The sequence below is a fragment of the Saimiri boliviensis genome, chromosome 2, assembly GCF_048565385.1.
Source record: "Saimiri boliviensis isolate mSaiBol1 chromosome 2, mSaiBol1.pri, whole genome shotgun sequence".
Lineage (NCBI taxonomy): Eukaryota > Metazoa > Chordata > Mammalia > Primates > Cebidae > Saimiri > Saimiri boliviensis.
In genome coordinates this window covers 188,290,483-188,316,357 of record NC_133450.1, presented here as the reverse complement: position 1 = coordinate 188,316,357, position 25,875 = coordinate 188,290,483, and the positions used below count along the sequence as shown (strand labels likewise).

Genomic DNA, 25,875 nt, shown 5'->3' with positions numbered 1-25,875 from the left:
CCTGTAATCCCAGCTACTTGGGAGACTGAGGTAGGAGAATTGCTTGAACCCGGGAGGTGGAGGTTCCACTGAGCAGAGATCATGCCATTGCACTCTAGCCTAGGTGACAGAGTGAGACTTCTCAAAAATCAAAACTGTCCAGTCTTCTGCACAGCCGGGTCCACATGAATTCTTCTTCTTTTTTGAGACGGAGTTTTGCTCTTGTTACCCAGGCTGGAGTGCAATGGCGTGATCTCGGCTCACCGCAACCTCCGCCTCCTGGGTTCAGGCAATTCTCCTGCCTCGGCCTCCTAAGTAGCTTGGATTACAGGCATGCGCCACGCCACCATGCCCAGCTAATTTTTAGTATTTTTAGTAGAGACGGGGTTTCACCATGTTGACCAGGATGGTCTCGATCTCTTGACCTCGTGATCCACCCACCTCGGCCTCTCAAAGTGCTGGGATTACAGGCTTGAGCTACCGCGCCCGGCCGAATTATTCTTCTTTTTCTATTGCAATTCCCCTATCTTTTCTCCCTTCCCCGCAAGACCTTCCAGAGTAGCTGGGATAACAGGCACCTGCCACCACACCCAGCTAAGTTTTGTTTTGTTTTGTTTTTGAGACGGAGTTTCACTCTTGTTGCCCAGGCTGGAGTGCAATAGCGCAATCTCAGCTCTCTGCAACCTCCACCTCCTAGATTCAAGCAATTCTCCTGCCTCAGCCTCCCGAGTAGCTGGGATTACAGGCGTGCGCCACCATGCCCGGCTAATTTTTTGTATTTTTAGTAGAGACGGTATTTCACCATGTTGGCCAGACTGGTCTCAAACTCCTGACCTCAGATGATCCACCCGCCTCGGCCTCCCACAGTGTTGAGATTACAGGCGTGAGCCACTGCCCCTGGTCAGTTCTGTGTTTTTAGTAGAGACAGTGTTTCACCATATTGGCCAAGCTGGTCTCGAACTCCTGACCTCAGGTGATCCACCCGCTTTGGTCTCTCAAGGTGTTGGGGATTAGAGGCGTCTATTATTATAGTTTAAACGAGAAGAGGACTAGAGAGTGGTGGGCTCGTCATAAACGCTCAATGAATGTTAGCTGCCATTTTCTTACTCATATTACCCCAGTTCACCCAGCGCCGGCGTTCGTGGCTGCTACCTTCATAAATACTTGCAGTCGTCGTGGTTCTGGTTTCGTGGCAGTGGCGAGGCTGCGGCTCCCTCGTCTCTTCTGGGCGGGCGGCCCAAGCCCCGTCCAGCCACGCGGTGGCGCTGGAGGGTCGTCGCCGCCCCCGAGCGCACCGCCTCCGCGCCAGGCACCACCCCCAACCCCTATCCAGGATGGAAAAGAGGCGCGGGGCGTCCCCTTTTTCGCTTTACCTCCACGCGCCACCATGCTGAGGCCGCAGCGCCGTGCTGTCCGCCGCGACTCTGGAATTCAAACAGCAGGATCGAGGGTTCTCAGCCTGGCAGGACTCCTTAGATCTCCACAGACACACAGCTGTCCCCATTTTACAGATGGGGACGCTAAGCCTCAACGGGGGCGCGCCCGCCAGGGGCCAGCAGGCCGCCTCCGACTCCCAGCAACAGTTGGGGAGTTCGTGACCCCTGCGAGTCCCGCTGCGGGGAGAGAGGAGGGTGTCCACAGGCTCGGACAGATTCCTGGCCGGCGTGGGGCTCTAGCAGTACTGTGGGGCATCTGTGGCACTGCTGTTTGTGTAAGGAGGGGATAAGGACCAGCTGGAGCCCCACGGGCGAGAGGGAGGGGGAGGCAAAAGAGCCCAGCGGCCCCACCTGGACTAGCCTTTGGGAAGAGACCCTAGGAAGGGCCTCGACTTGCGTCTCGCCCAGGCATTAGCGAGAAGGTGCAGAAAGGACCTGCCCCTGATCTCCAATCTGGGCCCAAGCCCTACTCCAGACCCTCGGGCCGTCCTCAGCGCCCTTCCCAGGAAATGTCAGTGTCAGCCTTGAGAATCTGAGCGGGTCCAGTTCTTTCCCTCCCTGGCTTTGTCATGTTCTCATTCTCATTGTCTTCCTCCCTCATTCTTTCATTCCAGACCTAGACTTTTCCTTATTTTGAGATTTGGTAACTTGAAAATTATTTGAAAATACCCCTTTAAACTGAATGTGTCCACCTTCCTGCCTGAATAGGATAGAGAGACTTAGTCTCTTGGGATATGATACACGCACAAGGTGAAAAACTTCTGTTTTCCCCATTGAAAGAAGACTTCAATTTCAGCCTCTGCCTCCAGCGGCCAGGTGTAGGGCTTAGATGAGGCTCTCTGGGTCAGCTGTCTCCCTGGGAGAATAATTTAGCTCTTAATGCCTCTTCAGCCCTGAACTTCTTCCAAGCAGCAGCGACTTGGGTGAAGGATGAGGCCTCAGTGCTGATGACAGACACCTGGTTCCCATGGGCATGCAGGCTGGCAGATCTTGCCTCCTGGGGCATCTTCACCAGGGAGCAAGAGGTGGGTGGGTCAGGCCCTGCTGCTTCACACCTCCTTTGCCCTCTCCCCCACCCTTCACCTGCAAACCTCAGCCTTGGGGGCATTTCAGTGATAGAGGTAGTCATGCTTGTTTTTGTTTCGGGTCCCAGAGCACCAAGGCAGGAATAAGCTCTCTCATCAGACACAGCATTAAGTTGGTCTGGAGCTGTCATGGGGGCCTGAGAGAACTGATAGACCTAACTCCATGTGCCAGGCCTCATACAGGTGTATAAACTGAGGCCCAGGGAGAGGAAGAGGCTTGCACCCAGAGATCTGTCTCCTTCTTCTGTCCTCTGGCTACAAAGGAGAGCCGCAGTTTGGTTTGTCCTTGTTCTTTTCGGATTGTGAGGCTTGCCATCTTCAAGAAATCCTTTAAAGTGAGATTAGTGCCCACCTGCTCGGCCAGCTTCACTGTTTGGCATTTCTTCAGCCCAGGAAAGCTCCCTTGGTCCAGCCGTTTCCTTAATCCAGCCAACTGCGGAAACAAACTCCAGCCCATGGAGGCTGGCTGCATGCTTGCTTCCACCACCTGGTTGTGTGTGTGTGTGTGTGTGTGTGTGTGTGTGTGAGCACTGGGGTGGAGGGGGGTGACATGAAGAGCACCAAGTTCATTGGCTGGCAGCTTGCCAGGAGGGGTCAGAAAAGGACCTCAAGGGGGGTCTCTACATTCCACTCACCATCAGCTTCCTGCCAGGCTTCACATTTTCCATACATGGTGTCTTCCTTTAGGAAGAGAAGGTATAATTCTAATCTTTGGGGACTATCGGCTGGTATATCAGTTTGTTTGGAAGCCCTGAAGAAAATGAGGGGCATATTTTAAAGATATACAGATTTAGGCTGGAGCTAGAAAACTCAGGAACATTCAAGAATATTCTCAGCATCTCCTCCCCTTTTGTACCTCCAATAACTGGCTTCTTTGCTTCTGTGTCTTTCCCATTCATAACCTGGCTTGCAAGTAGCTTTGGTTTGCCATGGCCCTAATTCCAATTAATGGCATCCTTATTTTTTTCAGTTCCACTGGTAAATTCTCTCCACATTTCTTAGCTGAAATTACCAGTCCATGGCCAGCCTGGTGGTTGGCTGCTGTTGGATCCAGTGTCCACAGCTAGTCTAATCAGCTCTGTGCTGGTGGGTCACATGGCTTAAAACTTGGCCACTTAAGCACCACAGTCCACAGGGGATGGGTTGCAGGTATTCCAGGGCTTGAGTTAATCAAGAGAGGAATTCAGAGTCATGGATTGTCTCAGCCACCGAGTTTCAGGTATGAATCACATTGGAGAAAGACACTACACAAAGAAAAAGATTTTATTGTCTTGGTCAATATCCTCGGGGAAATGAGAGGCATAGTGTGAGACCGGTCATAGGGCAACACAGACCTTCAGGAGCTGCTTTGAGGACTGGCCTGCCCAGATGGCTCTGTCAAGCCAGCAGCCCCCTCACTCCCGCCCCTGCCATCTTGACAGATGGAGCTGTCATGGTTTCAGGGACACTTGGCATGGCATCTGGGTTGGTCCCTCCCACATGGACCTTGTAAAGTTGCTATTCAGGGGAACCTGGTATCGTTTCAGGCAAAACACAGAACCATATTAGCATTTCTAAGCCCCCTGCCCGGAACGTCTTCTTGGAACATTTGGGCTTGTTGTACATTCCAGGAAGGAGCAGCGGCACAGCTGCAACCACAGCTGCCAGGAACAGGCCTGGGCTCCCGCCCTGTGTCGGGGGAGGGCAGAGGCTGGAGGGCTTCCTCTGGGGGCCCTGAGTGAGCTCACCCTCACCCCACCTCTCTGACTTCATCCATCCAAGGCCGCTTGGCCAAGAGCCCAGGCAGAGTGAGGGGGCTGTCTCCCAGACCAGGCCTGGGCCGCCTAGCAGAGGTCGGGGAGGGGGGAGCTTCGGGCCTAGCCCAACTCTCCAGAAACCTGGGTAGCCTGCTGAGCTCTGAAATGCCAGAAGTTTAAGAAAAGAGGGAAGGGGGCAAGAGGTGGTGGTTGCAGGGGTACTTTGATATTTAAAGGTAGAAGAATGCAAGGTAGTAAAGCTTTTTTTCTCCATTTGTTCTTTGGCGATCCCATTGGAGAATTCCAGGAGGCATGCAGGATGACATCATGTTTTACAACTCAGGAATCTCGATAATTCTGTAAAAATGGAGCCCCTGCCTGCTCCATGTTTCTGATGGAAGCTGCTTTATATTTATGTGCTTAAAGCTGTATCGTATGTCACATTTAAATGAGGGTTTAATACTCTTAATTATCTACCAAAAGTAGATTACGACACATGAAGATCTCATAAAATGAACTTCATTTCTCAGCATCACAAACATTTGGAATACAAAAAGTCCAGGGATGGATATTAGAAGAAAGATACAAAAGAAGTTTGCTTAAAAATAACAACAAATTTAAAAAACTGATTCCCCCCTCCTCCAAATCCAAATGATTATGGTCTAGGCAACCATCAGGGTAAATGCTTCATTTGCTCACTCTTGTAATAAGAATGAGCTCACATAGACCTGTATGTCCAAGTGTATATACCAGAGACGCTCACATGCATCATACACACAAGCACATACACCCACAGGGGCAGACACACAGCCAGGTTTTGGTTGTTCTAGGCACTTCATATCCATGTTCTTAAGTCTGCCACCTTCCCATTACATTTGACAAGTTAATTCTTTGGTGGCAGGACGTTTTCTTCAAAGAAGCCCTGGTTGACAACATTCCCTGCTGGGAAGTACCTGGCCACCACAAAGGAGGACCCGTCACTTGCGGATGCCTTCCCCACTCCCATCTTCTTTGTGTTCTTCCATACCATGGCCGTGAAGTGTCCTGTAGGGGAACGGGCAGAGGGAGAGGGACACGGGTGAATTAGCAGAGCCTGAAGAAGGACATGGCAGGGGATTGTTGAACCCTTGCACCATCTTGCCAGGCTCAGGGCAGCATGATCTTCACAGACCCCTGCAGGGGAAGGAGAGACAAAATGCTCTGACTACCTGACTTCTTCCCTGCACCCACCCAGATGGAGTCTCGCTTTGTCACCCGGGCTGGAGTGCAGTGGTCTGATCTTGGCTCTCTGCAACCTCCACCTCTTGGGTTTGATAGATTCTCTTGCCTCAGCCTCCCAAATAGCTGGGAATACAGGTACATGTCACCATGCCCAGCTAATTTTTTTGTATTTTTAGTAGAGACGAGATTTCACCATGTTGGCCAGCCTGTCTTGAACTCCTGACCTCAGGTGATCCACCTGCCTTGGCCTCCCAAAGTGCTGGAATTACAGGCATGAGCCACCGCGCCTGGCCAGGCTGCCTGACTTTTAAAGCAGATCCTTTCCAACAGCCACACAGACCTTATGCACCTCATCAACTTCCAGCAGTCTCCCAGAGATCACAACAAACTGCAGTGGCCTCAACAATGAGGATGCCACTCTACCTAGTGCCTGCATCTAACCTCGTCCCCAGGCTGCAATCTTGAAGGTCTCTGGTGGTTCCCTTTTGTCTTTATCTTACTTGACACCTCAGGAATACTTCCTGTACTTCTTACTCTTCTCCTTTTCAAGGCACCCTTCCCCCTTTTGGTTTCTAGGATGCCACAGTCTCTTGCCATTCCTCCTGTTTTGCTGCCACCTCCTCCTCCTCCTCTTTTTTGTTTTTGAGACAGAGTTTTGCTCTTGTTACCCAGGCTGGAGTGCAATGGCGCGATCTCGGCTCACCGCAACCTCCGCCTCCTGGGTTCAAGCAATTCTCCTGCCTCAGCCTCCCGAGTAGCTGGGACTACAGGCACGCGCCACCATGCCCAGCTAATTTTTGTATTTTTAGTAGAGACGGGGTTTCACCATGTTGACCAGGATGGTCTCGATATCTTAACCTCGTGATCCACCCGCCTTGGCCTCCCAAAGTGCTGGGATTATAGGCGTGAGCCACTGAGCCCGGCCTCCTCCTCCTCTTTGACCTCACTTGTAGATACTGAAGGACCTGTATTTCCCAGGGCTCAATCCTGGGCTCTTTTTCTTTTCCCTCTAAGCATTCTTTAGGGAATTTCATCTTTCCCTGGCTCCCAAATTTATTTCTCCAGCTCAAACCTCTGCTCTGTGTTCCAGACATAACTACTTACTGGACATTTCCACATGGATGACTCACAGGCATCTCAGATTTAACCTATCCAAACCTCACTCCCAGTTCTTGTCTCCCTAGACTTACTGCTCTCCCAGTCCTCCCATCTCCATCAACGGTACTTCCATGCACACACTGCTAGGGGTGAGTCTGCGTCCCTTCCTCTCCCTCTTTCCCCCCACAACAACCTAGCATTCAGTCTTGAAGAATCCAGCTCTAAATTGCATCTCGAGTCCACCCACAACCTTGGTCCCAACCAAAAACTTCTCACATGGACCACTATAGTAGCCACCTGACTGGTTCCATGGCATCCCCCTTGGCCCCTCAAATTCATTTTCATTCTTCTTTTTTTTTTTTTGACACAAAGTCTCTGCCACTCAGGCTGGAGTCCAGTGTCACAATCTTGGCTCACTGCAACCTCCACGTCCTGGGTTCAAGTGATCCTCCCACTTCAGATTCCTGAGTAGTTGGGACTACAGGCATGTACCACCACACCCGGCTAATTTTTTTTCGTATGTTTAGTAGAGATGGGTTTCACCATGTTGCCCAGGCTGGTTTCGATCTTTTAACCTTAGGTGATCTACCCGCCTCAGCCTCCGAAAGTGCTTGGATTACAGGCATGAGCCACTACACCCAGCCTCATTTTCTACTTAGTGTTCAGAGTGATCATTTTGAGACATAAATCATATCTGTTTACTTCCCTGCTTAACAATCCTTCACTTGTTCCCAACTGCGCCTAGAATGAAAGTGAATCGGCTGGGTGTGATGGCTCACAACTGTAATCCCAGCACTTTGGGAGGCCAAGGTGTGCAGATCACGAGGTCAGGAGATCGAGCCCAGCCTGGCCAACATGGCAAAACCCTGTCTCTACTAAAAATACAAAAAAATTAGCCAGGCATGGTGGCGGATGCCTGTAATCCCAGCTACCAGGGAGGCTGACGTAGGAGAATCGCTTAAACCCGGTAGGCAGAGTTTGCAGTGAGCCGAGATCACACCACTGGATTCCAGTCTGGGTGACAGAGTCAGAGTGAGACTGTCTCAAAAAAAAAAAAAAAAAGAAAAAAGAAAGTGAATCCTTTGGTGCAGTGGCCTCCTCTCCATTCCTGGAACATACCAGGGTATGTCCCATACAGAGCCCTTCCACGTTTTCTTCTTCTTTTCCTTCTTTCTTCTTCCCTTCCCTCCCTCTCTCCTTCCCTTCCTCTTCTCTTTTCTTTCTGACAGGATCTCTCTCTCTGTTACCTAGGCTGGAGTTCAATGGTGTGATCATAGGTTACTGCAGCTTCTACCTCCAGGGCTCAGGAGACCCTCCCACCTCAGCTTCCTGAGTAGCTGCAACCACAGGCACGTGCCACCACTGCTGGATCATTTTTCAAAAATTATTTGTAAGAGACAGGGTCTCTCTATGTTACATAGGCAGATCTTGAACTCCTGGGCTCAAGTGATCCTTCTGCCTTCATTTCCCAAAGTGCTGAGATTATAGGTTTGATCCACGATGCTCAGCCAAGACACTCTTCTGATGACCAGCAGCTTCTTGTCCCCGAGTCTTAGCCTAAATGTCACTTGTTCAAAGAAGTCATTTGGAAAAACCTTTTATTTATTTATTTGTTTTTGAGATGGAGTCTCACTGTTGCCCAGGCTGTAGTGCAATGGCGCACTGCAACCTCTGCCTTCTGGGTTCAAGCAGTTCTCCTGTCTCAGCCTCCCAAGTAGCTGGGATTACAGGCATGTGCCACCATGCCTGGCTAATTTTTGTATTTTTAGTAGAGACAAGTCTCACTATATTGGTCAGGCTGAGCTTGAACTCCTGACCTCAGGTGATCCACCCGCCTCAGCCTCCGAAAGTGTTGGGATTACAGGTGTGAGCCACCGCACCCAGCCTGCAAACACCCTTTTATTTACTGAACATCTCCCTTTGAAGATATTCTTACCACACCCTGTTTTATTCCCCAGGTACAATTATTCTTATTTGCGTGATGCATTTGCCTGATTACTTGGTTATTGTTTGGCTCCTTCACTGAGCTGAGTCCATATAGGCATAGGTCAAATTTGTTTAAATCACCAAAATATACCCAGTACCTTGACATAGCCTGGCACATGAAAAGTGTAAAATAAACATTTGAAAGAATGAGTGGAATTGATGAATAAGTCATAAAGAAGTCCATCTTGGACTCCAGTTCTGCCTTCTCTGGAAGTGCAACTTTCTATGTTTTGAGCTCTTTGAGACTTCAACACATTACAGCTTTGTTCGAGTCCTTCTGCTCTGAGTCAAATAGCTCAGTTCCCTTTCAAGCTACTGCTCCACCCGCCAGATGGCACTGGTCTTGCCACTTCCCAGGCTGCCTGTCCTTCACTCACTTATCCTTTCAGGCTACGAATATAGCTTAGCTTCCAAATCTCCTCCCATTTGGGGTCAAAGAGTTGATGCTGTCATACATTCTTTGCTCAATGATCATAAATTCTTTTTTTTTTTTGAGACAGTCTCACTCTGTTGTTCAGGCTCACTGCAACCTCTGCTTCCTGTGTTCAAGTGATTCTCGTGCCTCAGCCTCCTGAGTAGCTGGGACTACAGGTGAGCACCACGATACCCAGCTACTTTTGTATCTTCAGTAGAGATAGGGTTTCACCATGTTGGCCAGGATGGCCTCAAACTTCTGATTTCAAGTGATCCACCTGCCTCAGCCTCCCAAAGTGTTGGCATTACAAGCATGAACCACCATGCCTGGCATAAATTCTTATCTCTTGGGAAGCAGAGGCGGGGTGTTCATCCCTTCCATCTTTATGGTTTAGCACTTACAGAGATCAATGCGACATTTACATTCCATGACATGGGATAGCATTCATTTGCTACAGTAACACTGAAGAGATTGTTTCCTCCTAAACATCTGGCTTATGATTGGATAAGCTATGTGAGGACAGGTGCCACATCTGTTTTATTGACCACCATATGCCTAGTGTTTAGCACCGAGCCTGGCATAAGCAGATGCTCAATAAACATTTGGTGAAAAAAGAAAGAAATGGAGGGAGGGAGGAAGGAGAAAAATCATGATCAGAGTAGCTAAGCTTCCCATAGGGTGGTTAAGAAAGAAAGAGGGAAACCACTTCACACCCAGTAGGATGGCTATTATAAAAAACAGAAATGAAAACAATAGAACATAACAAGTTTTGGCAAAGAAATGGAGAAATTGGAACTCTTGTGTACTGTTAATGGGAATGTAAAATGACACAGCTGCTCTGGAAGACAGTATGGCAGTTCCTCAAAAAATTAAACATAGAATTGCACTTTGGGAGGCTGAGGCGAGTGGATCACTTGAGGTCAGGAGTTTGAGACCAGCCTGGCCAATGTAGCAAAACCCTGTCTCTGCTACACATACAAAAATTAGCCGGGTATGGTGGTGGCTGCCTGGAACCCCAGCTACTTGGGAGGCTGAGGCAGGAGAGTTGCTTGAACCTTGGAGATGAAGGTTGCAGTGAGCTGAGTCTACACCACAGCACTCCAGTCTGGGCGACAGAGTGAGACTCCTTCTCAAAAAAATAAAAATAAAAAGGAATTCTGGGCCGGGTGCAGTGGCTCACGCCTGTAATCCCAGCACTTTGGGAGGCCGAGGCGGGCGGATCACGAGGTCAAGAGATCAGGACCAACCTGGCTAACATGGTAAAACCCCGTCTTTTTTTAAAAAAAAAGGAATTCTGACACATGCTACAGTATGGATAAACCTTGAAAACATTATGCTAAGTGAAATAAGCTAGACACAAATGGACAAATATTGTATGATTCCATTTATATTATATGAGGTAGCTAGAATAGTTAAAACCAAAAGTAGAACAATGGTTGGGTGGGGATGGTTTCAGGCATTAGTTAGATTCTCATAAGGAGTATGCAACCTAGATCCTTCGCATGAAGAACTCATAATAGGGTTTGAGCTCCTATGAGAATCGAATGCCACCACTAATCTGACAGGAGGCGGAGCTTAGGCAGTAACCTCACTCTTCCACTGCTCACCACCTGCTGTGCGGCCAAGTTCTTAGCAGGCCATGGGCCCATATGGGTCCACAGCCCAGGAGTTGGGGACTCCTGGTGTAAGGGGTACAGAGTTTGAATCTGTGAAGATGAAAATAATTCTCACGCCTATAATCCCAGCACTTTGGGAGGCCAAGACGGGTGGATCACAAGGTCATGAGATTGAGACCATCCTGGTCAACATGGTGAAACCCCGTCTCTACTAAAAATACAAAAATTAGCTGGGCATGGTGGCGCACGCCTGCAGTCCCAGCTACTCGGGAGGCTGAGGCAGGAGAATTGCTTGAACCCAGGAGACAGAGGTTGCGGTGAGCCGAGATCGCGGTGAGCCGAGATCGCGGTGAGCCGAGATCGCGCCGAGCTGAGATCACGCCATTGCACTCCAGCCTGGGTAACAAGAGCAAAACTCCGTCTCAAGAAAAAAAAAAAAAAGAAAATAATTCTAAAGATAGATGGTGGTGATGATTGCATAACAGTACAAATGTACTTATGGACACTGAACTGTATACCTAAAATGGTGAAAATGGTAAATTTTCAGTTATATATGTTTTACTACAATTTCTTTTTCTCTTTTTCTTTCTTTCTTTTTTTTTTTTGAGACGGAGTTTCGCTCTTGTTACCCAGGCTGGAGTGCAATGGCGCGATCTCGGCTCACTGCAACCTCCGCCTCCTGGGTTCAGGCAATTCTCCTGCCTCAGCCTCCTCTTTTTCTTTCTTTTTTTTTTTTTTTTTAAAGACATGGCTTGGCTTTACTCTGTTGCCCAGGCTGGAGTGCAGTGGTGCAATCATGGCTCACTGCAACCTCAACCTCCTTGGCTCAAGTAATCCTCCTATCTCAGCCTCCTGAGTAGCCAGACCATAGGCACATGCCACCACACCCAGCTAGTTGTTTCAATTTTTTTTTTTTTTTTTGAGATGGAGTCTCACTGTGTTGCCCAGGATCTCAGCTCACTGCAACCTTCGCTTTCCAGATTCAAGCGATTCTCATGCCTCAGCCTCCCAAGTAGCTGGGATTATAGACTTGTGCCACCACGTCTGGCTAATTTTTTTTTTGTAGTAGAGATGGGGTTTCACCATGTTGGTCAGACTGGTCTTGAACTCCCGACCTCAGATGATCCACTAGCCTTGGCCTCCCAAAGTTCTCGAATTACAGGCATGAGCCACTGCACCAGCCTAGTTTTTAAATTTTTTTGTAGAGACGGGGTCTTGCCATGTTGCCCAAGCTGGTCTTGAGCTCCTGGACTGAAGGGATCCTCCTGCCTTGGTCTTCCAAAGTGCTGTGGTTACAGGCATAAGCCACCACATCCAGCCTATTTTACTAAAAAATTTAAAAAGAAAGTGGACAAAAAAGAAAGAGACAAAGTTGGTACTTCCCATTGTATCCTGTGTATGGTAAGGACTGAAATAAATGTTTGTGGATTAAATTCTATTTTTTCCCCTATAGTTAAACTCCATTTAAAACTTCACTTATTTATTTATTTGAGACAGAGTCTTGCTCTGTTGCCCAGGCTGGAGTGGCACAATCTTGTCTCACTGCAACCTCCAACTTCTGGGTTCAAGCGATTCTTCTGCCTCAGCCTTCCGAGTAGCTGGGATTACAGGTGTACGCCACCATGCTTGACTAATTTTGGTATTTTTAGTAGAAATGGGGTTTTCCCATGTTGGTCAGGTTGGTCTCGAACTCCTGACCTCAAGTGATCCACCCGCCTTGACCTCCCAAAGCACCAGGATTACAGGTGTGAACCACTACGCCCAGCCATTTCAAACATTGTAAAACTTAGCTAAAATTTATTTTTTTGTCTACATTCACAGAGGACTGCAAGTCACTAAATTGTTTATGAAAATCATCAAATATAAACACAAATCTACATAGTTGATATAATTGAAGCAAGAATGAAAAGAAAACAAACCCTAAGCACAATTATGCATATTTGCCACTTATCTTTAATCTTGTATCAACTCTGTTTAAAAAGCTCTGGTTTCCACCCAGAATAGAAGAGAAAGACTGCTTGCCTATTTGCCCTTGTTTTTTTTTTTTTCTGAGACAGAGTCTCACCCTGCCACCCATGCTGGAGTGCAGTGGCGTGATCTTGGCTCACTGCACCTCCGTCCCTGGGGTTCAAGGGTTCAAGTGATTCTCCTGCCTCAGCCTCCTAGGTAGTGGGGATTACAGGCACCTGCCACTGTGCCCAGCTAATTTTTGTAATTTTCGTAAAGATGGGTTTCATCGTCTTGTCCAGGCGGGCCTTGAACTCCTGACATCGTGATCCACCCACCTCAGCCTCCTGAAGTGCTGGGATTACAGGCGTGAACCACCATGCCGGGCCTCGCCCTTGGTTCTTAATACATTTGGGTCACAGCTCCAGGTTCTCTGCAGCGTTGCCAGGTGTCCCTACTTCTATAGGCCATACCCAAAGGCTCAAGTCCTTTCTCACACTAGCCTGCTCTCTCAGGATATCACATGCTTGGGCCGCTGACACTCCCACTCTCTCTGTCTCCCAGAAAAGGAAGAAGCTGCCATTTATCCACTGGTTGCCAAGAAAATAATTAGACACAAAGTGCACATCAGCAGCATGAGTGCCTGTGGCAGCCTCTTCCAAACGGATGAGGCTAAGCAATCTTTCCTCTCGATGGGGAGGTTTCTGTCTGCACAGAGGGAATTAGGCTATGGATATTCAGAGCTTAATTAAATGACACAACTTCCTTAGCAACCATCAAATACACACTGGTTTCTAACTCTAATCTAATGAAGGTTCCTTTTTCTTTCTCCTCAAGGGATGACATCCTCTTTCCTCCTATGAATCAAACTTCTTAGACTACATCTTTGAAAAACACTAAATATGTCACAGTATATCCTCACATAGGAATAATTTAAAAGGTAGGAAAGAACGAGCGAGCACTTTTTGTATGATATGGCACAATCTCTGACAAGCATAAAACATATCACATACTCTTAACACCAGAGTGTGGAAAAGGGAAAAAACATTTATACACACATGCTGGCATAAGCACAGGATAACTCCGGAATGATTCACAGGAAACTGGTATCTCTGGTTGTCTCTTGGGAGGGAAAGTGCTAGGTAGGGGTCAGGGCTGGAAGAAAACTTTTCACCTTTGATGGCTCTAACTGTTCATATCATATAAAAATATGCATCAGAAGGCCGAGGTGGGAGAATCACTTGAACCTGGGAGATGGAGGTTGCAGTGAGCCAAGGTTGTGCCACTGCACTCCACCTTGGGCAATGGAATGAGACTCCAACTCAAAAAAAAAAAAAAAAAAAAAAAATCTATCTATCTAATTCATTCAGAATAAATAAAATAAACCTACTCATTTAAACAGATTATATCAAAGTAATTATAAGACATTATTTCTCTTTACTCAACACGCAGAAGAGACCAGCATCCTTTATCATAAGATGCTGGCCTGGGTGGGGCTGGAGGTGGGGATGGAGTATAGGGTATTTCTTTCTTTTTTTAGGCGGGGGGAGACCGTCTCACTCTGTCACCCAGACTGCAGTGCAGTGGTAGGATCTTGGCTTACTGCAACCTCTACCTCCAGAGTTCAAGCAATTTTCTCATGTCTCAGCTTCTTGATTAGCTGGGATTACAGGCACGCATCACCACACCTGGCTAATTTTTCTATTTTTAGTAGAGATGGGGTTTCACCATGTTGGCCAGGCTGATCTTGAACTTCTGACCTCAGGTGATCCGCCTGCCTTGGCCTCCCAAAGTGCTAGGACTACAAGTGTGAATCACTGCACCTGGCCAAAGGGTATTTCAAAGGCTCTTTCACCTATAGCAGGGACTCAGGTCAGGGAATCCATGAAGAGATGCAGCAAGAAGTTGCAGACAGGCTCTGGGGGAGGCTGAGCCAGGATGAGCGTGAAGATCTTTAAGGGTCTTGCAAGCCCCCATTATGACACCACCCAAAGTCTCACTCCTGTCTTAGGCTCAGGATCCGTCTGTCCCCAGGCACTGCCTTTTGGTACCTGAGTCAGCACAGGGGCTGGTTGCTCTGGGATTTTCCTCTTTAGGGGTGGGAGGCGTAGGGCAATGGGTGAAATGAGTAGTCAGTGATCATGGCAGTTGGGCTCTGACTCTTGTAAGATTCCTGCCTTGGTGCAGGAGTGGTGGAAAAAGCATCAGATCAGAGACAGAAGGCGTGAGAAAGACTGCTTCCCTTTTCTAGGCCTCAGTTTCTTCCTCTCCAAAATGGGTATAATAAAGCTCTACTTTCTTTTCTTTTTTTTTTTTTTTTTTTTTTTTTTTTTGAGGTGGAGTCTTGCTCTTGTTGCTGAGGCTAGACTGGATGATCTTGGCTCACAGCAACCTCTGCCTCCCAGGTTCAAGCGATTCTCCTACCTCAGCCCCCCAAGTAGCTGCGATTACAGACATCTGCCACAACACCGGGCTTATTTTTTATTTATTTAATTTTTTACTAGAGACAAGGTTTCACCATGTTAGCCAGGCCTGTCTTGAACTCTTGACCTCAAGTGATCCACCTGTCTTGGCCTCCCAAAGTGTTGGGATTACAGGTGTGAGCTACTGAGCGTGGCCAAACCCTACTTTCAAATGGTGTACTGAGGCTTAGGTGGCAGTGGAGACACTTTCTGACTATCACTGCACACACACATGCACACACACAGTGTTAGTTAATAACTTGCTTGGACACATGTCCAATTGCTCAAGAATCTTGCTCATGGGAAAAACAAACCCAGAAGCTTTGAATAAGAAGTCTTCTGCACACCGATCTCTATTAAAAGAAGACAAGGTCCTGTCTGCACATCCTTCATCAATAGCAGGAGGTTATTACTGCTCCCTCCCCACACCCTTAGGTATCCTTGCCCCAGAATCACCTATTCACACTCAAAGCCCTGCCAGCCGGTCCTGGAGTCCTGCAGGGTTTAACTGAGGGGAGGAATGCCTCAGCAGATGCTTCTGTCTCTGCCCCAGAGTCCCACGAACAACAACAACACAACGCAACATGGTTGCAGAAACCCCACTCAGAAGGGCGGGCAGAAAACCACAGGAAACAGTGACTGGCGCTGAGAACCTGTCACTTCCTGCTTCTAGAAAACACCTCTAGATGGTATAAGGCCCCAAGTCTCTACTTGTGGGTGGGACAGGTAGGGTAGGAGGAACGAGGTGGGCAGAGAGTCCCTTTTTCTGTTTTCCTGGTGCCTTCTGGTCAGAGAAACTCCTGCCCGCTTCTAACACCATCCTGAGCCCCAGGCAGCTCTGAGTCAGCTTTGAGGAAAGACAAGGAGCCTGGTGAGGCCAGCAAAGGGCAGGGGGACCCTAGGGCACAGAGTGGCTGCCCAGAGGAACCCCAGGGCACAGGGCAGCTGCCCAGAGCTTTCGTCAGGGGAGGCCTATGAGAAGGAACATGGACCCACGGAAGGCTCCTCCCTGCACTAGAATCACCAGCTCTCAGCATATCCCATAGAAGCTACCTTCTCCCTCTCCTCTGGGAGGAGGAAAGGATGGGAATTGACCCAAGTCCACACAACAGAGGGTGCCAGAGCTGAGACTAGATCCAGCTTCTCTGCACCCCAAGCTCCGGAACTGCAAACTAGAGCAGAAAGGGGAAGGGAGAAAGCCAGGGTGGTGAGCGTGGGGGAGGGGTGTGGTATGCGGAGGAAGGAGTGCCAGCAGCTTGAGCCTTCTCCGGATGGACTCAGAGAGCCATAGCAGTTGAATCGGGAGAGCACTAGGGGCAAAGCCAATTTTAGAAGTAGTGAGGTTGCTGGAGAGCAGGATGGATTGCAGGAAACAAGACTAGACGCAGGGTGACCAGTTCAGGAATGAAGCTGTTCAGGAATTAAACTCCAAACAGCTTTGGAAATCCGGTCTCCTATGACACACTCCAGGAATGGGAAGAGCTCTGAGCTGGTGGGGCAAGATTCAGCATCTGGGTGCTCTCAGAGGGAACAGAGCACGTAGCAGGGAGAAACTGGGGACGTAATGGGGAAAGGAGAGCTTTGGTCTCTGGTCAAGGTCAAGCCAGAGAAATATGGAAAGCATTAACTTTTGAGAGGGCAGGTTTCTCTCTGAAGTCAGACACCCAACCAGCATTGCTGCCCAGGGCCAGGCCACTGGAGAGACCCTGACACTCACCAGTCCCCGAGGTGAAGCCAGGCTGCTGGAAGTTATAGTTCTTGATTTCACTGTACCATCTATCAGCCACCTCCTTTCCTGTGTGGAAATGACATTGTTCTAAAACTCAGCCACAAAATCCACCCACTCCCTCTTCCCTGCATCTTCTCCCATCAATCCCAAACCCTCTATCCAGCAATTAGACATCTCAGAAAGCCCCAGTGAGCTGACACATCCTCGATGCTGCTTTGCAGACTCCTGCCCATGAGCATGGCCAGGCTGAAGAGTGGGCCTTCTGGGGGGCTGGGAAGAGCACTAGCCTGGGGTCAGGGAAACTGCACCTGTCTCCCCCACCCACACACACTGACTTGCTGTGTAATCCTGGGCAAAGCCTTCCCTCTCTGGGCCTCTGTACAATGAAAAGGTTGAATGCAATGTACTTCAAGGGCCTTCTGATGATGCTCTGAATTTCTAGACCAGGCGTCCCCAAACTACTGCCCACGGGCCGCATGTGGCCCCCTGAGGCCATTTATCTGGCCCCCCGCCGCACTTCAGGAGGGGGTACCTCTTTCATTGGTGGTCAGTGAGAGGAGCACAGTATGTGGCGACCCTCCAACGGTCTGAGGGACAGTGAACTGGCCCCCTGTGTAAAAAGTTTGGGGATGCCTGTTCTAGACTATATTGTCATCTCACCCCATGTGTAGCTCTTGAAACATCCATAGTTGGAAAGATGATTGGGCTGATAAGCCAAGGATCCCCCCTGTGGGCAGGAAGGACCTCACCTGGGGCATCCACTGTCCCCACAGGTGGTGATAAGAGCAGCTGTTCGGTGGCTCAAGCCTGTAATCCCAGCACTTTGGGAGGCCGAGGCGGGCGGATCACAAGGTCGAGAGATCGAGACCAACCTGGTCAAGATGGTGAAACCCCGTCTCTACTAAAAATACAAAAAAATTAACTGGGCAGGCCGGGCGCGGTGGCTCAAGCCTGTAATCCCAGCACTTTGGGAGGCCGAGGCGGGTGGATCACAAGGTCAAGAGATCGAGACCATCCTGGTCAACGTGGTGAAACCCCGTCTCTACTAAAAATACAAAAAAAATAGCTGGGCATGGTGGTGCGTGCCTGTAATCCCAGCTACTCAGGAGGCTGAGGCAGGAGAATTGCCTGAACCAAGGAGGCGGAGGTTGCGGTGAGCCGAGATCGCGCCATTGCACTCCGGCCTGGGTAACAAGAGCGAAACTCCGTCTCAAAAAAAAAAAAAAAAAAAGAGCAGCTGTTTCCCTGGGAGCTGCCGCTCTCCGGGCCAGAGCTAGGAGCCAGGACCTTAGGGCAGTCAGTTTCAAATGTGTGCAAGAATCTTGTTAATGGCCGGGCGCGGTGGCTCAAGCCTGTAATCCCAGCACTTTGGGAGGCCGAGGCGGGTGGATCACGAGGTCGAGAGATCGAGACCATCCTGGTCAACATGGTGAAACCCCGTCTCTACTAAAAATACAAAACATTAGCTGGGCATGGTGGCACGTGCCTGTAATCCCAGCTACTCAGGAGGCTGAGGCAGGAGAATTGCTTGAACCCAGGAGGCGGAGGTTGCGGTGAGCCGAGATCGTGCCATTGCACTCCAGCCTGGGTAACAAGAGCGAAACTCCGTCTCAAAAAAAAAAAAAAAAAAAAAAAAAAAAAAAAAAAAAAGAATCTTGTTAAAGGGCAGATTCTGATTCAGTAGGTCCAAGGAGGAACCTAGGATTCTGCATTTCTGCTCGCAGATGCTACTGCTGATCCATGTTCCACACATCAGCCTTACCTGGAGAGCATTTTTTTTTTTTTTTTTTTTTTTTTTTGAGACGGAGTTTCGCTCTTGTTACCCAGGCTGGAGTGCAATGGCGCGATCTCGGCTCACCGCAACCTCCGCCTCCTGGGTTCAGGCAATTCTCCTGCCTCAGCCTCCTGAGTAGCTCGGATTACAGGCATGTGCCACCATGCCCAGCTACTTTTTTTTGTATTTTTAGTAGAGACGGGGTTTCACCATATTGATCAGGACGGTCTCGATCTCTTGACCTCGTGATCCACCCGCCTGGGCCTCCCAAAGTGCTGGGATTACAGGCTTGAGCCACCTCGTCCGGCCCTGGAGAGCATTTAACAAATACTAATGCCTTTGTCCTTCCTCAGACCCACTGTGTCTATCTCTGGAGGTGAGACTTAGGCACTGGTTTCTTTTTTTTTTGAGGCGGAGTTTCGCTCCTTACCCAGGCTGGAGTGCAATGGCACAATCTTGGCTCACTGCAGCCTCCGCCTCCCGGGTTCAGGCAATTCTCCTGCCTCAGCCTCCTGAGTAGCTGGGATCACAGGCACGCGCCACCATGCGCAGCTAATTTTTTGTATTTTTAGTAGAGATGGGGTTTCACCTTGTTGACCAGGATGGTCTCGATCTCTTGACCTCGTGATCCATCCGCCTCGGCCTCCCAAAGTGCTGGGATTACAGGCTTGAGCCACCACGCCCGGCCTTTTTTTTTTTTTTTTTTGAGATGGAGTTTCACTCTTGTTACCCAGGCTGGAGTGCAATGGCGCGATCTCGGCTCACCGCAACCTCCACCTCCTGGGTTCAAGCAATTCTCCTGCCTCAGCCTCCTGAGTAGCTGGGATTACAGGCACGTGCCACCATGCCCAGCTAATTTTTTGTATTTTTAGTAGAGACGGGATTTCACCATGTTGACCAGGATGGTCTCGATCTCTCGACCTCGTGATCCACCTGCCTCGGCCTCCCAAAGTGCTGGGATTACAGGCTTGAGCCACTGCGCCCGGCTCTTTTTTTTTTTGAGACAGAGTTTTGCTCTTGTTGCCCAGGCTGGAGTGCAATGATGTGATCTCAACTTACCGCAACCTCTGCCTCCCGGGTTCAAGCGATTCTCCCACCTCAGCCTCCCAAGTAGCTGGGATTACAGGCATGTGCTACCACACCCAGCTAATTTTGTATTTTTAGTAGAGACAGGGTTTCTCCATGTTGGTCAGGTTGGTCTTGAACTCCTGACCTCAGGTGATCTGCCCGTCTCGGCCTCCCAAAGTGCTGGGATTACAGGCATGAACTACCGCACCTGGCCTGGCATTTTTTTTTTAAAGCTCCAAGAAGGATTCTGATGTGCCGGCAGAGTAGGGAACCACTGTCTCAGAGCACATCTACCCAACCCCCTCTCTGTAGAGATGGGAAACTGGGGTCAGAGAAGGCAGTGACCTGCTCAAGACTCCTGAGGGAGCCCGTGTGAGGCTGGGATGGACCGTGCCTCCTGAATGTCCATTTTCCTGTTCTGTGCCCGTCTCCCAGGGCCCATCAAGGGCAACAGCCTGGGCTTGGGAAGGAGCCTGCAGGCTGAGGGTGAGGCCTGGGGGCTGGGGGTAGGGAACTCCCTAGGAGCTCACACATGCCTCCCAGTAGGGGTACTAAGGACCATGCTACACAGGAGCCCTGGCTCGGGCTGTGCTGGGGAAACCAAGAGGACTCAGGGGAACTCCCAGGAATGTGAGGCCAGAAAGGGAGTGAGTCATTCTTTCACTGGCGTTTGGAGAAAGCTTCAGAGATGCAGATAGGGATCCAATATTCTTCCTAAAAAGCCACATCAGGGCTGTCAGGGCCAGAAAGCTGAAGACTGTCTGGGCAGCATGATGGGATCTTTCCAGACTGAGACCTTGCATGGAGACACCGTCTTTTCTATTATTATTATTATTATTATTATTATTATTATTATTATTGAGATGGAGTCTTGCTCTGTTGCCCAGGCTAGAGTGCAATGGCGGGATCTCTGCTCATCACAACCCCCACCTCCTGGATTCAAGCAATTCTCATGCCTCAGCCTTCTGAGTAGCTGAAATTACAGGCATATGCCACCACACCCAGCTAATTTTTTGTATTTTTAGTAGAGACCGGGTTTTGGCTAGGCTGGTCTCGAACTCCTGACCTCGTGATCCACCTGTCTTGGCCTCCCAAAGTGCTGGGATTACAGGTGTGAGCCACCGTGCCCGGCCCATTATTTTTTTCCAAAATTGAAAAAGCTCTATTGCTTTTCTCCATACAAAAGTAATACACCAGCACTACTGACAGCGTATCACCAGTACAGTAAAACAATAAAATTTCTCAGTAGCTGAGGATGCTCTGGTGCCAATATAATCAGGCTGAGATTCTGTACAAAAGCGGTCTTTCTCCCCTACCCCCACTCCTCAGCCTGGGAGCTTCTTTGAAAGAGGGGGCCTGGTCAGTCTGACTCATCTCTGTGTCCCTGGCAGCCGGCACAGGCCTGGTGCTGAGCCAGCCATCAGGGACCTTGTGGTGAACTGAAGTCAGCCTAGGAGCAGATAGAGAGAGTTCTGGTTTTCCTTTCCCTTCCTGGCCCGTGGCTGTGCCACCACAGCACTGGGGTCAAAAGGCGTTTGAGGAGGCCCCGTCCTACGTCCAGCTCCTGCAGAGAGGAGAGGAGAGGAGAGGTGTTGAAAATACAACCCACCTGCCTGATCGTAGGATGCCCATGCAAGGTTCTCCCCACACTGGCCGCGGCTGGACTCTGGGCTGTGCTTGAGAATCCTTGTACTGGCCAGGGCCTCGGAATACCTGTGGAGTCCACAGTGCCTCCTCAGAGCAGGCACAGCTCAGGGAATCCCCAAAGTATGCACCTCAAGTTAGTGTGGCTGAGCTTCCTTCCCTGCCTGGGGCTCACAGAGGAGCTAGAGGAGCACCACTCCTGCATGATTTCTGAGCCTCCCAGCAGTCCCATTCCACAGAGGAGCAGGTCGAGGCTCAGAGGAACAAAGGGACCTGCCCAGGTGAGTGACAGAGTGGTCATTCAAGTTTGGCTGTATCTGACCCCAAAACCCAGTCACCCCAACCATCCAGGCCCCCCACCCCCCCCTTTTCTTTTTTTTTTGAGATGTTGTCTCACTCTGTTGACCAGGCTAGAGTGCAGTGGGGTGATCTTGGCTCACTGCAACCTCCATCTCCCAGGTTCAGGCAATTATCCTACCTCAGCTTCCCCAGTAGCTGGGACTACAGGCGCACACCACCATGCCTGGCTAATTTTTGTATTTTAGTAGACATGGGGTTTCATCACCTTGGCCAGGCTGGTCTTGAACTCTGACCTCAGGTGATCCACCCGCCTCAGCCTCTCAAAGTGTTGGAATTACAGGCATGAGCCACTGCTTCTGGCCACAGGGCCCCTTTGTGACTGCAGCAGTGGCACATGAAGGGCCCGAGTCAACCAGATGTGCTAGGGGACTCACTGTTGAGCCTCCCGGTTGAGCTTCTTGCAGAGCTTCAGTGGGGGGACGCCGTGCTTCTGCCGGTACTCATTGTGGGCCTTCAGGACCTCATTATGAAACTGTTTGGAAGCTGGAATGATTGCAAAATGGAGAATGGCTCAGTGCAGAGAAAAGACTCACCCAAAGTCTAATTGCATGCTGAAAGCAACACTCAGCTCAAACCTCAGGCCACACCCAAAGGCTGCTGCTCCCTCTGACACCTGGCACCCCAGCCAAGTGGCCTTGCTCCACGCTGCTGCTCACCCTACCCACCATCGCGCTCCACATCTCTGTACATCTAATGCCCGTGGATCATATGGGGCCTTATGGGTCATGTTAGGGATTTGGATCTTTATCCAAAGCAATGAGAAGTCACTGAAAGGGAGCAGGGCAGTGAGCTCTGTATGTTTCTCAAAAACCCTGCTGGCTGCTGAGTGGAGGATGCACAGAAACAGAGGAGATTTGGGGTCCTGGACAGTCAGCAACGGGACTTTGGAAGTAAACTATCTGAAGGAGACCAGGTATCTCAGGCTGGACCTAGGGAGAGCAGTGGGGACTAGACTGAGCCAGAGCTGGGAGCCCAGAAAGAGGCATCCTGGCTGGGGAGGAGGGTGCCTATGCTGGGTGGGTGAAGCCAAGGAGACAGAGGGACAGACAAAAAGGACAAAGGAAGGACAGCCCTGGGAAAGTGGAGTGTGAAGGTGAGTTTCAGGTGCCAACTTGACTGAATTAAGGAATACCTTGAGAATTGGTAAAGCATTATTTTGGGGTGTGTCTGTGAGGGTGCTTCCAGAGGACACTGGTGTGTGAGTTTGAGTAGGGAATATCCACCCTCAATGTGGGTGGCACCATCCAATCAGGTAAGCTGGGGACCCACGTAGAAACCTACTGCAGGGCAGAGCCACCACAGAGTCCCCACTAGGACAGTGTCTAGTGGAGCTGTAGAAATGCAGCAACCCACAAGACTCCAGAACTGTGGAGCTACCAGCAGGCAACGCCAGCCTGGGAAGGTTGCAAGCAGGAGGTGCCGACCTGAGAGAGCTGAAGCATGGAAAGCCCCACAGGCCATGGGGGTGGGGCTGCCTGAGGCCCTGGGGCCAAGCTCCCATCCAGTGTACCCAGGATGCAGGAGATGGAATCAAAGGGGATTATTCTCGCCGGGCGCGGTGGCTCAAGCCTGTAATCCCAGCACTTTGGGAGGCCGAGGCGGGTGGATCACAAGGTCGAGAGATCGAGACCAACCTGGTCAACATGGTGAAACCCCGTCTCTACTAAAAATACAAAAAAAATTAGCTGGGCATGGTGGCGCGTGCCTGTAATCCCAGCTACTCAGGAGGCTGAGGCAGGAGAATTGCCTGAACCCGGGAGGCGGAGGTTGCGGTGAGCCGAGATTGCGCCATTGCACGCCAGCCTGGGTAACAAGAGTGAAACTCTGTCTCAAAAAAAAAAAAAAGGGGGATTATTCTCTAGCCTCAAGATTTAATGTTTTCCCTGTTGGGTTATGGATTTACTTGGGACCAGTAACCTTCTTTCCTGTTTCTCCCTTTTGGAATGAGAATATCTATACTATGCCTGTCCTACCACTGGATTTTGGAGTAGATCACTTGTTTTGATTTCACAGGCTCACAGCTGGAAGGAATATGTCTCAGGGTGAATTGTACCTTGAATCTCACCCTTATCTGATTTAGATGAGACTTTGGCTGTTGGTGCTGGAACCAGTTAAAACTTGGGACTATTGGGATGGAATGAATGTATTTTGTATGCGGGAAGGACATAAGTTTTGGGGAGCCAGGGACAGAATGCTTTGGTTTTAATGTCCCCTCCAAAACTCATGCTAAAATTTAATTGTCAGTATAACAGTGTTGAAAAGTGAGATCTTTAAGAGGTGATTAGAGGGCATTATCACAGGACTGGGCTCCTGATAAAAGAATGAGTTTGGCCTGATCTTCTCCCTGTCTGAGTATTTACTTGTCCTTCTGCTCTTTCATGGGATAATGCAGCTCAAGGGCCTAGCCAGATGCCAATGCCAGGCTCTTGGACTTCCCAGCCTCCAGAACTGTGAGCCAAATAATTTTTTTTTCCATAAATTACCCAGTCTGTGGTGGTCTTCTATAGCAGCAGAAAATGGATTAAGACACAGAATAGGAGAAGAGTGTCACAAAGGAAGTGGAGGTGGTGGGAGGGTGAGTGATGTGACCAGCAGGCCCAGGGCTGCACTTGGGGAAGAAGTGAAGCCCATGCTCAATTAAGTCATGATCTCAGAAAGGGCAAAGTCAAGGAGGCTGTGGGTAGGGAGAAAATAAGTCGGCGAAGCCAAAAGCAAGCAAGATCAATAGTGAACAGAAGCCACACCAATCTGGATCTGAAATAATCCCCATCCATCCATCCAACATTCTCCATCCGTCTATCCAGTATCTTCCATTCATCTATCATCTACCATTCATCCAACATCATCCACCCGTCCAACATCTTCCCTCCGTCCCTCCCTCCATCCACCCATCCAATACCTTCCATACATCTATCCATGCGACATTGCCATCCATCTAACAGTACCCATCCATCCAGCATCATTTATCCATACCATTCATCCAAGACCCATCCATCTATCCCTATTCATCTGTTCATCTGCTCTGAGTGCTTCTGTGCCATGTCCCACATTGTGTGCTAAGGGTCCAGAGATAAGACAGCCATGTGCTGCCCTCAAAGAGCTTACATACAGAAGGGAAGCAGCCTTGTAAACAGACACTAGTCATGTGATAGGTGCCAAGATGCAGGTAAGCACAGGTGCAAAAGGAACTTGGAGATTAACCTAACATGGGATCAGGAAGGAGGCAACTCCTGATATAAGGCCCCAAAAATGTCTGAACAGGAGCTAACCAGCCAGACTATGATGAAGACACTGAGCACCATACTCAGGAATCTGGGAGTTCCCTTCTGTGGAAATGGGGGTGAGCTGGATGGGTTCTGAGTGAGGGCCACAGAGGGCCCTTATGCTAAATTGGTCCCATCAGGACAGAGGCCTGTCCCTCAAAGATGGCTGTGGGTAGTGGCAGGAAGGGTGTGAACCATAAGGGAAGTGCCATGCTCTTCGTCACATTCACCAGTGCCTTTCTTCTTCTCTGCTGCCTTTCACCTAAGGCTGAGGAGATGATGCAACAGGGAGCCCTTGTCCCTTTCCTCATAGCCAGATCTCCCTTGTCTCCTGGGCCAAGTCAAATCCCATGACATTTCTAAGAGGCCATGAGGGAAAGAAGACCCAGGGCTTGCCTTCAGGGGAGTAGGGGGCTGCAGACTCAGAAGCTAAAGACCCAGGAGGTGAAGATACCTGCAGGTCATACCTGCATCGTGGAGCTGTCCAAGGGCCTTCTGATAAACAGGAAGTGGACTCTTTTTTTTTTTTTTTTGAGATGGAGTTTCGCTCTTGTTACCCAGGCTGGAGTGCAATGGCGCAATCTCGGCTCACCGCAACCTCTGCCTCCTGGGTTCAGGCAATTCTCCAGACTCAGCCTCCTGAGTAGCTGGGATTACAGGCACGCACCACCATGCCCAGCTAATTTTTTGTATTTTTAGTAGAGACGGGGTTTCACCATGTTGACCAGGATGGTCTCGATCTCTTGACCTTGTGATCCACCCGCCTCGGCCTCCCAAAGTGCTGGGATTACAGGCTTGAGCCACCGCGCCCGGCAGAAAGTGGACTCTTAAAGAGCATGTGGACCAAGCTCTAGAACTTGGGTTCAGTGAGGCTGTCCAGTGAGGTCCAGTCACAGTAATGTAGGCAGCGCAGGGATGATGGCAGCTCTGAACCCCAAGATTTGTGAGGTTTTGGTTGACAGGCAGAGATGGGGAGACAAAGTGATGACATTGGCATGGAGGTAGAAACTGATCATGGGGACAGGCATTAAGGCAGAGGGTGGAGCTACAACCTGA

The 25,875-nt window shown here is 49.7% G+C and overlaps 1 protein-coding gene across 1 annotated transcript in view; it reads right to left on the bottom strand.

The window, feature by feature from the left end:
• Positions 1-4,739: 4,739 nt before the first annotated feature.
• GLIPR2 (GLI pathogenesis related 2) overlaps positions 4,740-25,875 on the bottom strand; it is a 28,917-nt gene continuing 7,781 nt past the window's right edge. Inside the window, exons 2-5 of the mRNA XM_003943783.4 lie at positions 21,931-22,039; positions 21,162-21,265; positions 16,699-16,776; positions 4,740-5,280 (exon numbers count right to left, since the gene is read on the bottom strand). Of these exons, the coding sequence (XP_003943832.1) occupies positions 5,120-5,280; positions 16,699-16,776; positions 21,162-21,265; positions 21,931-22,039 (452 nt within the window). The 3' untranslated portion in view covers positions 4,740-5,119. The remainder of the gene's footprint in view (positions 5,281-16,698; positions 16,777-21,161; positions 21,266-21,930; positions 22,040-25,875) is intronic.